The 13,964-nt window shown below is 41.1% G+C and overlaps 1 protein-coding gene across 1 annotated transcript; it reads right to left on the bottom strand.

Moving 5' to 3' along the window:
* Positions 1-3,150: 3,150 nt before the first annotated feature.
* LOC112946417 (fructose-1,6-bisphosphatase 1) lies at positions 3,151-12,878 on the bottom strand. The gene is made up of 7 exons (XM_026038239.1): positions 12,693-12,878; positions 10,119-10,281; positions 8,607-8,699; positions 7,466-7,609; positions 6,051-6,188; positions 4,555-4,674; positions 3,151-3,527 (listed from the first exon to the last, which is right to left on the bottom strand). The coding sequence occupies exons 1-7, from the start codon at positions 12,860-12,862 to the stop codon at positions 3,336-3,338; spliced, it is 1,020 nt and encodes a 339-aa protein (XP_025894024.1). The 5' UTR covers positions 12,863-12,878; the 3' UTR covers positions 3,151-3,335.
* Positions 12,879-13,964: the final 1,086 nt, after the last annotated feature.

Raw genomic sequence — 13,964 nt, 5'->3', positions numbered from 1 at the left:
TTCTTTCTTTCTTTCTTTCTTTCTTTCTTTCTTTCTTTCTTTCTTTCTTTCTTTCTTTCTTTCTTTCTTTCTTTCTTTCTTTCTTTCTTTCTTTCCGAAGGCATGCTATGAAAACATTTGGTAGCACATTGTGAAGCAATTAATACAAGAATGTCACAAAGTTTGCATTACATGTACAAACTGAGCTCTCCTGGCTTCACATACAGTACATTACATTCTGTACATTATTTCGTTGCTGCAGCAATTCTCAGCCTAACCACTGCTAAAATGCTTTTAATGTGCAATCTGTGTTTTTTGTGATTGGGATATCCAATCAATTTAGCAAATAAGAGATGAAGCAGGAAAGGCTGTGACTTCTAGCATATGTTTAAAAATATCACGTGGAGAACTTATTTACTATTTAATCCAAATGATCTTTACACTGGTCGAAAAGACAAAGTCCAGATCTACTTATAATACAAAATTTGTTTTGCAGGCCCCTACTGTTAAAACTATATAGGAATTAGTATTGAAATAGGTACAGAGAGAGAAATGATTGTTTCAAAATATATGAAGATTCTTTATCAGTCTTGAGTACCAATGAGCAAAAAAAGAAAATAAATTTGACAGATCAGATCTGTAAGAGATTTGTCCTCTAATGTACACCATAATGACTACACAGGATTCTCAGAGGTGATTCGTATTTCCATTGGCATATAGGCTAGCCCTGGGCCTTAAAGGTGACATGTCTTCTAAATGCATCTAAATGCTGGTTGTTTGAATGGCGCTGTCTGAAATTAGAGCTGCTGACCTTTAACCAAATGCCATAGTTCAGCATCTGAGCAGAATGGTGGGTAATACTGCAACTGGAGCTGAAGATGTGACCACTTTAATAGATATAGCTGGTCCTGAAAATGGAGTTAGTGAAATACCTCCTGGACAATTTTCCCTGCAAGTAGTTACTTGGATTACAAGGATTGCTTTCAAATGTGATGTACATCTGACAGATAAAAACCCTGCTCGTAATATAAGTGTGCTAACTATAAAATGTCAATCTACAGGTGAAATCAAAACACGAAAAACTGAACTGGTAAACACAGGCAGTGTTGCCTTCCTTTTTATAACCTTTATCTGCTGCCAGTGCGTGGTCTTAAAAATAAATATACATGGCCCAAGGATTCCCAAGTCTGCTGAGGGCAGAATACAGCCAAGGAAGTACTTTGAGTAGATGAAGTGTCTGCTATAGATACTTTTAGACCACTGTTACGTTGTGCTATCAGATTGGTGAGGCTCTGTAGGCAAAATTGAAAGACAAAAGCCACAGAAAAGCAGGGACAACCTCTGACCATGCTCTGCTTTGTGTAACAAATTAAAAAGTGCATGCAGGCATGGCTCTGGAGACTGATTGAATTAAAATTTAAAATCCAATAAATTAGACATGGATAAACTAACTTTCAACTGTGTACTTTGCTCTTGGAGTAGCATCCAGGACCTTGGAGAGATTTAGAGCCCTTCTTAACATGAGGTCTGCTACAGTTGCATTGGTGAGCATGGACCCTGTGCTGGATTAGCAAAGAGGGAAAGGCCTATGATAATTTTCGGAAACCTTCCAGTGCGCGAAGCCAAACACTCCTTACAGCTTTAGTCTTCGTCAGAAACAGAGAAGGACTTGCTCTTCATTTCAAAATCACAATGAAAAGAGAAAGAAGATGTGAGGATTACATTCTTTCCATTATGAATGCTTGGGCTTGGCTGAGCGCAGTGGTCAGGTGCTCGCCAGGACAGAGAAAGCAACTCCAGACCTGACACAGATGGTGAGGAAGACCCCAGGCCACAGAGATCCCCACGGCGGCAGATTCATCTGTCCATGATGCCCCAAGGCCTCTCCCACCTAAAGACACCCTGATGAGCCAGTCTCAGTGAGGACGCTTCTTCCACACCTTCCACTTCCAAGTAGAGTGAAGCTAAGAGGACATTTTCAGGATTGTCCATATCCTGTAACGAGGTCAAACTCCTGAGACTCCTGTCTTCATTAACATGGTCTCATTCTGCTTATTCAGCAGAAAGTATGCCCTCTGATCCCTCTCAGAAGCCTCCTCCCTTATCATTCTGGAGATCACACCTATTTACACTTATTTAAGGTTTGACTGAAAAACACCCCAAATTTGCTTGATTTCAGAACAGGGCCTTCAAGGTATTTTGAGTGTGAGCCTTCACAAAGTATTCCTTCATGCCAGTGCCTCTACGTCCCTCCCATCCACACCCTCATTTCTTGTTTTACGTGAAGAATCAAGCTCAGACAAGCTATCTGCACTAGAACACACAGAAGAGTAAATCCTCAGATAGGCAGGCTTATGGCTCATTGCACCTGAAGTCAGCAGCACCTGGGTTGGTGAGCAGCCGAATTCACCTCAGCAGTTAAAGCCACATGTGCCTTTCTTCAAGTTTGGCAAAGGTGAGGGGAACTCCTGGCAAATTTGGACCAATGCCATAAAATCTGTGAACTACAGCCATAAACTGTACTCAGACAGGCAGAAAGCCCTTGTAGCTCTCAGGCACTAATGTCATGTTCCCAGCAGCATGCTCTGAATCAGCATATTAAATGTCAGCGTGCTCTGTGTGATTCTTCACCATTTCTTTCTGCTTGTGTAGCACAATCTTTCCTTTCTGTGGTAATTCATACTTCCAAGATGATACAAAGAACATCTGGTAGGGATGGCCTTGCTAAGAAAACAGAAAATCACGTTTTTCACTAGACACGCAAACTAATTTCTGGCAAAGAAGGCCAACCTCATCATAGAAAAATGTCTACATGTTCTCCCTGTCCAATTCAAAATTTCAGAAATATTCATTCTTAGCAAGACCTACACTGAAAGGCAGCGAGAAGATTCCAGGGTGCAGAAATGATGTATCTACATTGGTATCTACATTGAGACTCACGTTTATTGCACATGAACAAGAGACTGGTCTAGCAAAGGTCACTGAGTGTAAAAGCCTGCTAAATCTTCTGATCATTTTTTTTTAGAAAAGATAGAATCAGGTATTCTGGTCTAAATCTGCAACTAATTCCTGATTGCAGCACACTGTTTGTTTGTAGCACCGTAGCTTTTGTGTAATTGCAAATTGTAAATGAAAAAGCAAACATATTTTTCTTTGCTTTCACTTTTAATGCCTCTTTTAATGACATTCATTGCACAGTGAAATTACACAAAATTTCCCTTTAAAAATATTATGAAAATATGGCTCATTTTCTCTCCTTTTACGGAGCTCTGACAGTTCAGTATTGCAGTATGGCACAGTGTATTCTTTGGTTCAGGAGTAAGGCATTTCTTCCTATCTGTATAATCCCCACAGCTTTACTTAGCTGAATGCTTTTTAACAATCTCGAGGTACTCCTTCACATCATCAGGAGACCCCAAAACAACAGGCACTCTTTGGTGGATATCTTCAGGCACAATATCCAGTACCGCTTGTTGCCCTGTTGTTGCTAATCCCCCAGCCTTCTCAATAACAAAAGCCATAGGATTGCATTCGTAGAGCAGTCTCAGCTGAAAGATAAAAATCAAAGTGACCATGGTCAGTTTAGGTAATTCTCTGAATCACAAAATATAAATATATTTGGCACCTGATTAGAGTATTAAAATTATACTGACTAAATTCAGGCATTACACTGAAATACTTCATGTTTAATGTAAATTTTGATTTAAGGATAAAATTACATGTATCTTTCTTTAAAAAAGGAAAAAAAAAAAAAAAGTGAATGCTGAAGTTGCCCAATCTAGGTACTTTCTCCATTGTTTGTGTTTGCACTGTGCTTCTCTTAGAAGGACAAAGCTCATACTGAAGACACTAACAAAGCAGCAGACCATGCAGGCCATGCAGGAAGAAAAGAAAAACATTGGCCTTGAGTGTGCCATTGCTTTTCTCTAATGAATAACTGCATCTTATCTACAACCTGAAGCAATAATTTATGGACAGTTGCAAAACAGATGAAAGGTCTTTGCTGAACAAACAGTCCCCTCGTCAGACTGTATGGCTGTGATTTTCTCTACATGACTGTGGTCCTGCCAGGCGTAGTCCCCTAGATGAGGTAGCGTTACCAAGTAGAAGATGCAGATGTGTTTCTGTTTGGCAGAGCTTTTTATAGAGGACCCTACCTCTAGGTTTCTGCTCTACTGACAATTCCGGCCTAATATAGTTGTTTACAATGCTGTGTAATTTATCATATGATTGGGAACTGTATGGCTTGGGCTGAGATCGTACAGGGAAGCCACTTTAAAGAGGACAACTCTTCCAGTGTTTCTGCTCATGTTTCATTATCTGGAAAAGGTCTGGAGATAAAGTGACGGCAGCGCACCTGGAACAGGTCATCAGCAGCCATTAAACAGTCAACTGACAACAGGTTGTTGTCATTTGTGGCACTATGCATGGGTGGCCATTCTGGTCACTGGAGACAAATCACCGAGTAGTAAAAATTCATCAAGTAGTAAAAATATGTTCTAGAATCAACATTATGTGTAATATTGCTGTGCTACAGTGAAATACCTATGTAACAACATTTTATAACAGGTTTACCTTTCCTTTAGGACTTTTGGTGTTAGCAGGGTATAGAAAGATTCCTCCATACACCAGCGTGCGATGCACATCAGCCACCATTGACCCTATGTACCTCCCACCATAGGGTGAACTGCCATCCTATAGAAAGACATATAAATGAGTAGAACCTTCGCACAAGTCAGGTTAAATCTTGTGGGTTTTTTTTTCTGCTAATGGTCTGAACTCCACCACATTGTGATTCACTCATACTTAAAATACTTCCATTTCATCCTTATTTACTGATTGGGAAATCTAACAAAAAGGACTGACAGAAGATTACACAATAGATTAGTGACAGAGTCAACAACAATAAATGTTTCCCAGGCCCTAGTCAGGGCTCTAACCCATGGAAAATCCAGCATTCCTAGCAGAAAGAAGATCAAGTGCTAGAAATAAATGTTATGTTTTTTACCAGTGTAGCAGAAAAAAAATAGAAATAAACAGAAACAGTCTTTCTTAGTTTTTCTACCTATTTTTGTTAACTTTTTTCTACCTATTTTTGTTAACTTTTGTCAGTTTCTGTAACATTTTGGTAAGAAAAAGTTATGAATAGATTACTGTAATGAGTTCTCCATTATACTCCAGACAGTTGTGTATTTTCATATATTTTAAAAATTTAAATAGTATAGTGGAATAGGAATATCTCAAATATATTTTAATATCCAAATAAACAACACTTTGAGCATGACCAGCTGCTTCACTTCAAACTGCTGTAATGAAAGTAAGTGTCAGGCTGTCCTCAAATTAAGACTGAGAGTCAAGACTGGACACCAACAGCAAACAACAGTAAATTGTACATTGAATTTCCACATTGAATGTGTGAATTCAATTCCTCCAGTAATTATATAAATAAAGCATTAGAACAGAAATGATTTTATGGACATCTCTCCAAGTTTCAGGCCTCCTAATATCAGGCAAAAACATGACCATGAATCAGACCTTGAAATTACTAGAGCTTTTCAAAAGGTGTCTCAGCACCCATGTTGTGTTATCAGTGCGGATCTGATCCATTGCCACCCCTGCACTGCTCTCCGTCTGTGGAAATGAACTCTAGCCACAGTGAGGAGGTAGTCATCTATCTCACATGGAGATCCAGTTTTGCTTTCATCAGGTCAGAGCTCTTCTCTCAACTTGAGCACACAAACTGCCTTGTTAGGCCTTCAGGCCCATTACTTAAGCCCACTCAGGAAGGAATGAAAAAAAAAAAAAGATGTAGTGCAATACTTAAGGATGGTGAAATATCTTGTCACATCAACTTCTATTCTATCAGCATAATCCAAACCTCCTTCTGGCTTAAACTTGGTAGCTGGAATTAAAGTGTTACATAGAAATACATTGTAATAGTTAAGAGAAAGGAAAACAAACTCTGAAACCGTAGAACAGCACCCCATACATGAGACAGTGTCTGATTGTAAAGGTAGAAGTTACGAGTGTTACTTGCCATCAAAAAGTTTATCTGAAATAGTATCTTTTACCTCAGGGAATTTCTTCTTCTTGAGGTAGTCTGTGACTGCAGGATCAAAGTATTTAGCATAGCCTTCATTGAGACTGTAGATACTTCCCTTCTTTTTGATTTTCACATCTCTGTCAACCAAAATAAATTCCCCAATTGCCTAGTAAGAAAACAAATCAGTTAATTTTAATTGTTCATTTATTTACAGGAAAAGGGGAAAACAATCTTACGTACAATTTAGTACAAATTTAGTACAATAGTCACTTTCTTCTAATAACTTCAACCTTTGCATAAGGCATCTATCGAAAGTGGACATATTCAGTCTAGATGAGAAGTGATGAGCATGCAGAAATGCAGAGCACGGATTCAGGCATCATGGAAGCTTCCTCATACTACCATTACCATTTTCATACTACTATTCTAGGACAAAAAAAATGATTGGCTAAATTAATTTAGCTGTCTTCTCCTTTGCTAAACTGATAATAAAAGTACTGCTTCAAGTAGTTCAGGAATTAAGACTGACAGTGGAAGCATCAGTTTGAACATATTGAAATAGCTCTAGATACGAAAAATTCCAGTTCCTCTTAACTTAATCTAACTGAAAGCCAGAAACACGGAATCAATAGGACTATTCTCTGTAATCTGATCTATATACTACTCCCTAAAGTCAATTTCCATGTTAGTGTTAAAAGCAAACAAACAAGCATGCACATACTCTCAAATCTTTGTTCTGAATTTAGATAAAATACATGTAGCTACTTAAGCTATTACTTAAGGCTCTATTTCCTGCCATGTGATCATGACATGTTCCAAAAATTCAATGCAGGCAGGAGGCACACCCTGAATCATGGACTATGTTAAAGCATGTCACTACAGCAGATCACCTCATGATATGGAAAATATATTGTTTACTTTAAAACTCCTACAGCAAATGCAGTCTAGAACACCAAACACATCCACATGCTTTACTTACTCTTTTACACATCATGGGGATATCTGAAGACATAAAAGATGGTTAAGTATTTCTGTTTTTCTACTTCACGTCAATATTAAGGTCCTAGCATTAAGGAAATGACACATACAATTCTTAAGGGGCATTCTGCATTCCAGAAAACAGCGTATTTTAAATATGACATTAACAGAGACACAGTATAGTTTGCATTGCTTCACTGAGAGCTGTCTTCACTCAGCCACATGTAACACCCACTGCAGCAGTCGGAAGAATACAGAAACCACTTGATACTTCTTTTGATGGGTATCAAACATATTTTACTTCCCTACAATAGCTTGTTTTCAAAATTCAAAAATTTCTCCTTTGTTCTCAAAATTTCTCCTTTGGTTGACTCTTTTGGGACAAATCGTTCTTATAAACAGTGTCTAGATAGGTCTCTACCCACCTCCCTCCACCATGCTCCCTCCCCAAAAAGATATTCTTACCGGATCAAGCATAAAGCAGTTAACACCTCCAGCAGGAGTAGCCAGCACCAGCATGGTGGCACTTCCGTAGAGAGCATAACCAGCTGCCACGAGGTTACGCCCAGGTTGCAAAGCATCTTTCCCAGAAGGCTCATCAGGGGTCACCTAGAAGAGAAAGTATCATAGTCAAGTTTGCTTTCAGATATTCCACATCCATGCAAGAGCTGTCTCAAACATTTCCATGCTCCACAACCAGGATTCCTAGAGGATGTGCAAAGGCAAATTACACAGGGGAAACAAATAGGTTGATCTGGAAATGCTGTTATATAAGCTCTGCTGGAATGCCGGAAGCAGGAAAGAAGTCAGGAGATAATGTAGAGCTGTATACCTCCTGTAGGTGATGACGAATATAACACCAGCAAAACACTGAGGCAGAGTTTAAAAGCAAACAATGCAACGTGATTCATAGAGTTTGCAACTGATGAAGGGTACCTAGATTTTTTTTTTTTTTTACTTTCTTTTGCTTCGTGTGAAAATTAAGTTACTTTGAGGTACATCACAGGACACAAAAGATCATTAAAACAGACAGTTGGGTGTGTTTTATATTACATGCTTCCCCCCATCTTTTAACGTTTAAATCCTGTATTTCAAGCTCCTCCAAACAAGGTTTCTGCCTTTTAGAGTCAATTAGATTCTTCAAATGCACATGCCATGCTTCTGCTCCGGTCTGCATTTGAAGCATATCTTCAGGCTAAAAAGACTATTAGAACAGATGAACAACAACAAAAACCAGAAAGCACATTCCTCAAGGAAATGATAATCTCTTGGCATTTTGTCTCAACATAATTATTCATTAAATCTAAGACTTGTTTTGTTTGTAGGAGGAAATTCCTTTACTACTGAATTAAATATCAGTTAGGCTTGCACATACACAAAGGTTTCTCATCTTCTAAGAGTAATGTTTATCCCTCACAAACACTTTGTACAAATATCTATGTTTTAGGAGATGAAATTTAAAGTCAGTCATAAAAGCTTCCTTCAGAAATAAGTTTAGTTGTACTTTCTTAAAATTTCAGATACAATTATATTTCATCAAGAACTGTATGAAGCTTTTCATACTTCTCATCAAGTATGAAAAAGGATATCTTTTTTTTCTTTTTACCTTTCTGTAGATGCCAAAAATAGTCCCAATAGAAACAAGGCAGTCAATGTTAGATGAGCCATCTAGAGGGTCTATGCAGACTATGTATTTACCCTAGAAAATACAAAACAGGAAGCAACTGGATTAGTGACATTATTTATCTACCTACATCACATAAAAATATTTAAGTTTTTAAAGCTTCTCAGATAATTTCAAATCAAAATAAATTGAGAGACTATTACAGATTGTGAGGAAGCAACGCTAATGTTTGAATTTTTTGGCCAACTGCATAAATTTATGACAGAAGAAGATGGTAAATCTTTATCTGAGTTTGAAAGTGATGGCATAGGAAGGATGCTGCATTATTTTAGCAAAAGAATCTCTTATGATTAGTTTACATTTACATGCTTAATTAATGTTGGGCCATTTTGATAGACATCCTACAGCACCTACCATTTGAACTATGTTTTCCCATCCTTAATAAAACTGCCTTCTGAATTATATGCAAAAGGAAATAAGGAGATCAGACTTTCTTGTTTACACCTAGAGTATCTTTTGCAGTTGATTTGCACACACTACACATTTCACTTTACTGCACATGCCACTTTAAAGACGTTGATGAAAGTTCTGAAATGAACAGATGCCTAGACATTATGTTTGCCATTTTGTCATATTACAATTATGTTTTCCTGATTTATTGTTTGCCTGTTTGTTTTCAAAATGAGCAGTCCCTGCCTGTTGCTACATTAGAGTTTCCTACCGATACAGGAAATTGCCAATATGGGGAAAACAGCTGAACCAATTGTACCTTTCAAATAGACTGTTTTCCCCTTCACCACAGACAAATTGTTATTTTATCTACAACCATTTTCATAATTATGTGTAACAGCAGTGGTTTTTTATTTGCTTTTCATTTGATTTTCTCTTATATGCCAGATTTGCTCAAGCCTAGCAACACTTTATACTACTGTCATATGGGTAGTTCTTCTGATAAAACCACCATATTAGCTCACAATTAGTATTAAAATAATAATAATAATAATGAACACTGAGCTTCAGTGATCTTTGAGGCTCTAAAATCATTTTTGTTCAGATCTAAAGCAATCAAGAATTCCTCACTTGATCCACAAAGAAAACATTATTTGATCTCCTGACAAAGCTGCTCAAAACTTCACAGAAAAGCTTAACTGGCTCAGAGCACAGTTCCAGAGAGCAAGAGGAACAGGCATGAAGTAAGTTTTTCCCAACAGTGAGATGAAGGAGAACGGAGGATAAAAAAAAAAGAGGGTGGAGAGATTCTGGAGAATATCATTCTTTTAAAGTCAGTAAAGTAGTTTGAGAAGCAGAAATAATAGAAAGAACAATTGTTGAGAGAGGAGCACACAAGAAAATATTTGTATTTGCCAATACTCAGAAAAAATAAAGGTTCTCTCTGAAATCTTCAACTTTGTTTTCATTTCCTGCATTTGATGTCAGAAATCTCCAAAAGGCTGGTTTGAAATTAAGCCCTAAGAGTTTTTTAGATTTACTAACCCTTTTTTCAGCTTCCACTATAATGGCATCTTTGTTTTCTTCTGACACGATTACACAGGTGCTGAAGGATGACTTGAGCATATTAATCACCAGGTCATTGGAGAGAATATCCAGCTTCTTCACTTGGTCTCCTGTCACATTGGTAGAACCAGCAATTCCATAGCTAAACCGTGGGAGAGAGAGAGAGCCTTTTGTAAAAAAAAAAAAAAAAAAACCCTTCCAAAGTTCGTCACTTCTGACAAACTAATGCTGAAAATATCATAGAAAACAAATAGTTCTTTGGGATTGTGTCTCAGTTGTTTAAGCCTCGTTTTATTTACCAGCTGGTGGGTTCCTGCTGAGGCCTGTGAACACCGGCTCTGACAGCAAGACTACAATACACTGAACATGAGGAGTGTAAAGAAGGGATCTTATTTAAATAGTCCCTAAACTACAGACAGACACAGTCAGAGCAGGTAGTGAAGATGGAATTAAAATCATGCTATCTGTAAAAGAGTAAAAGACAAATATTGCCCCTAAAACGTAGACTGTCAGAGCACAGCTGCTTTAAAAGCCAAGACCTCACTAGAAACTTTATACTAAAAACTAATAATGATTCTGGCTGTGTTAGTTACACTATATTTTTTTCTATGTAATTTGATCTTGGTTAACAAGACCCCATACAAATATTTGCACAATCACTTTGTTCAGTGGTTGAATCAACATTTTGTGCTGACATATTTTAGTTTTTATTTAAGTTGTAACTGTTAACTGTAGTTAGACTGAGAAATACAGGCACCAAACAGAAACCAGATCTGATTTCCTGATGGCTGCTCAGAATCAAACAGTCAGCATGAGGAAGTAGCACGAGTATTGCAACAGGCGACTTCGAAAACGTACAAAACAAACATAAATGAAGTTGGAGTTATGTATTATGTCCTAAAAACGAAAATCTATACCTATTTCTACACAGACACACAACTATGGAAGATGGCTCTTCCACAGTTAGGGTTATCTGCAATATACTGGTTAAGCTGAATACTGGTTGTATCAGGGGGTTCACTTTGCTTGTATACAAATACATAATACAGCTGACTGCTACTTCAGGAATTTACCTCATTTGTCCAATTTAATGCATGATAAGGAGGGAAGGACCCTGCAAAATCATCTCTCTGTTTCTGCTCTGGTGGCCTGAACGTTTTTCTGCCACGTTTTATAAAACGTTTTACTCTAACCGCTGCACGCTGGCCTTGCTGTGGGAGGTGAGACCTCGTGCCACCAGCGCAGCAGGAGAAGGGGCCGGCGCGCAGCGACTGCAGCGTTGCACCAAGCACGTCCGATCAGACCTCGAACCCGCACAGGGAAAGGCGTCTGTGCAGAAAAAGCTAAGCATTTTCCTTTGCTTCTGCAATTGCTTTTGCTTCTCACACCTCGGTCAACAAACCTTTGGGCTCCCTGATAACACGGATGCATCTTGTAACGAGTGTTACCCTGTATTCCGGGAGATTTTGTGCTTAATGTATTTTCCAGTATACGGTCTGCAGTGGCAAATTCATTTTCTATTACATTTTTCATTAAGCAACGAAGCTGCTCACGACCAAAGCCCTGGCCAGCGTGCTATGTGGCTGAGCAGCAGCGTGCAGAACACACAGGGGAATGAGCTGCCCTAGACAGGTTTCAGCTATTTAGTGTTGTGAGAGCTCTCATTTGCCCTGGAATCCCTTCCCGCCCTCCCTCCCGAACAATCCCCCTCGGTATCAGCTCTACTGCGCCTTGCAGAGGCTACTTCCAAAAAAGCCCAGAGGCTCTCAGGCTGTCACAGAGAAACCAAGGTTGCCAGGGCACACATTGCAAAATAACAGCAATAACAATAAAAGAAAGCACTAGCTTTGCTTTAGCTCCCAGCAGCGTGAACACCGAGCTGCGGTACCCAGCTCCTGACAGCACTGAGCTCTAGTTCGTCCCCAGTTTGTAGCTTTGGGTCCCTTTGGATCCCTTTGGGTCCCTTTGGTGTTACGTGCAGGAGTGGGGAGCACCGTGGGATGCTGTACAGACCCCTGCGCAAGGCGGCACCCAGGGGTGCCAAGGGACACCCAGGGGCACCAAGGGGAACCCAGGGGCACCCAGGGGCACCAAGGGGTGCCAAGGGGCACCCAGGGGCGCCAAGGGGCATGAAGGGGCACCAAGGGATGCCCAGGGGCACCAAGGGGAACCCAGGGGCACCAAGGGGCACGAGGGGATGCCTATGGGGCATGAAGGGGCACCAAGGGATGCCCAGGGACACCAAGGGGACACCCAGGGGAACCCAGGGGTGCCAAGGGGACACCCAGGGGCGCCAAGGGGCATGAAGGGGCACCAAGGGGCACCCAGGGGCGCCAATGGGCATGAAGGGGCACCAAGGGATGCCCAGGGGCACCCAGGGGCACCAAGGGGCACCCAGGGGCACCAAGGGGCACCCAGGGGCACCAAGGGGCACCCAGGGGCACGAAGGGATGCCCATGGGTACCAAGGGGCACCCAGGGGCACCCAGGGGCTCGCGCCGCCGCTGCCACGGGGCGCGTGTGGCGTGTGGCCGCGTGTCGCAGTGTCACTCACAGGTTGGCGATGCCGGCCTTGCGCACGGCGCTGGAGATGGCCTTGACGGCCGTGCAGAGCGAGTTGAGGAGCTGCGTGAACTCGCCCGTGCCCTTGGCGCGGCGCCCTTCCTCCATCACGAAGCGGGTCATGGTGATCACGTCGGTGTCGAAGGCGGAGCGGTCCGTCATGGTGCCGCCGCCGCCGCCGCCGCCGCCGCCGCCGCCGCCGCGGGACGAGTGGCCCCGCGCGCGCCAAGGCCCGGAGCACCGGCGGGGGGCGGGGCCGCGGCAAGCCCCGCCCCCGGGGGCGGGATTTCGGCCAAGGGCGCGGGAAAGGCGCCGCACCCGAACCCGGGACACCCCGCAGGGAGCAGGGAGCAGGGAGCAGGGAGCAGGGAGCAGGGAGCAGGGAGCAGGGAGCAGGGAGCAGGGAGCGGGCTCTCCCCGCCTCTGGCACCACGCGCACACCAGCACCCAGCCCTCAGAATAATACCCATGTTATGTTTTATATATGTTTGCCCTTTGCTGCCATGCGGGTTCATCATGCCAGCTAGCATTTTTGGTCCACGTTATTCAAGGAGATGAACCCAACCTTCATGCTTTTTCAGATGTTGAGATGTTTCAACTGCTTTTTGGTTGAGTACCTTAATTATTAGGATTATCCCAGTCTCAAATCCCAAAATCCAAACAGAAAACTAAAATTATTCCAGGTGCTGCCAGATGCCGGGCAAAAATCTTTTTTTTTTCTTTAATGTTGTGTTTTTAAGAAGAAAAACATCATAACAAGCCAAGTGCCTCTTAGTTTGCAGAAATGCAGAAACACACTGAAAGATCCCACATTAATGCTTACCTCACAGGAATGTAAATGCCTTATTGGCCTATTTACAGGCACATCTATAAGTACAATAAATTCTGAAACTATTAGTTGTTAGTAGCTGCAATGTTCTTTGCAATGGAATATTTCAGTCCTTGGTAAGTGGCTGCTAGTCCGGAATTTCAGAAGGGTTCCTGGAGAGGTAAGTAGATTTGGAAAAACCCACCAAGGATTAGTATTAGCTCTTTCTTTAGATTAAATAATTCTTTATAGCATTCCATGGCAGCCATATCAATCAGAATAACAAAGAAAAATAATAGCAGACATCTCTTAAAAGTTTGAATGAACACATTGAGACCGGGGAGAACAGAAGACCCCAGGAACATAGGAGCTGAGGTAACAAAAACCAACAAATATACAAGTGTACAAAAAAACCCACCGATTTCATATGAGCATAGGAACATAGAAGCTGAGGTA

Source organism: Nothoprocta perdicaria, unplaced genomic scaffold (genome assembly GCF_003342845.1).
Source record: "Nothoprocta perdicaria isolate Ctin4 unplaced genomic scaffold, notPer1 scaffold_205, whole genome shotgun sequence".
Taxonomy (NCBI): domain Eukaryota; kingdom Metazoa; phylum Chordata; class Aves; order Tinamiformes; family Tinamidae; genus Nothoprocta; species Nothoprocta perdicaria.
Note: the sequence above shows the minus strand (reverse complement) of the source record. Positions and strands in the feature narration are given on the sequence as shown.

Excerpts from the sequence above, each read along its gene's own strand:
- LOC112946417 (XM_026038239.1), bottom strand. The coding sequence starts at position 12,862 with ATGACGGACCGCTCCGCCTTCGACACCGACGTGATCACCATGACCCGC. Across the intron at positions 10,282-12,692 it reads AAGGCCGGCATCGCCAACCT|CTATGGAATTGCTGGTTCTA; the intron begins GTGAGTGACACT and ends CCCACGGTTTAG. Across the intron at positions 8,700-10,118 it reads TAGTGGAAGCTGAAAAAAGG|GGTAAATACATAGTCTGCAT; the intron begins GTTAGTAAATCT and ends TGTATTTTCTAG.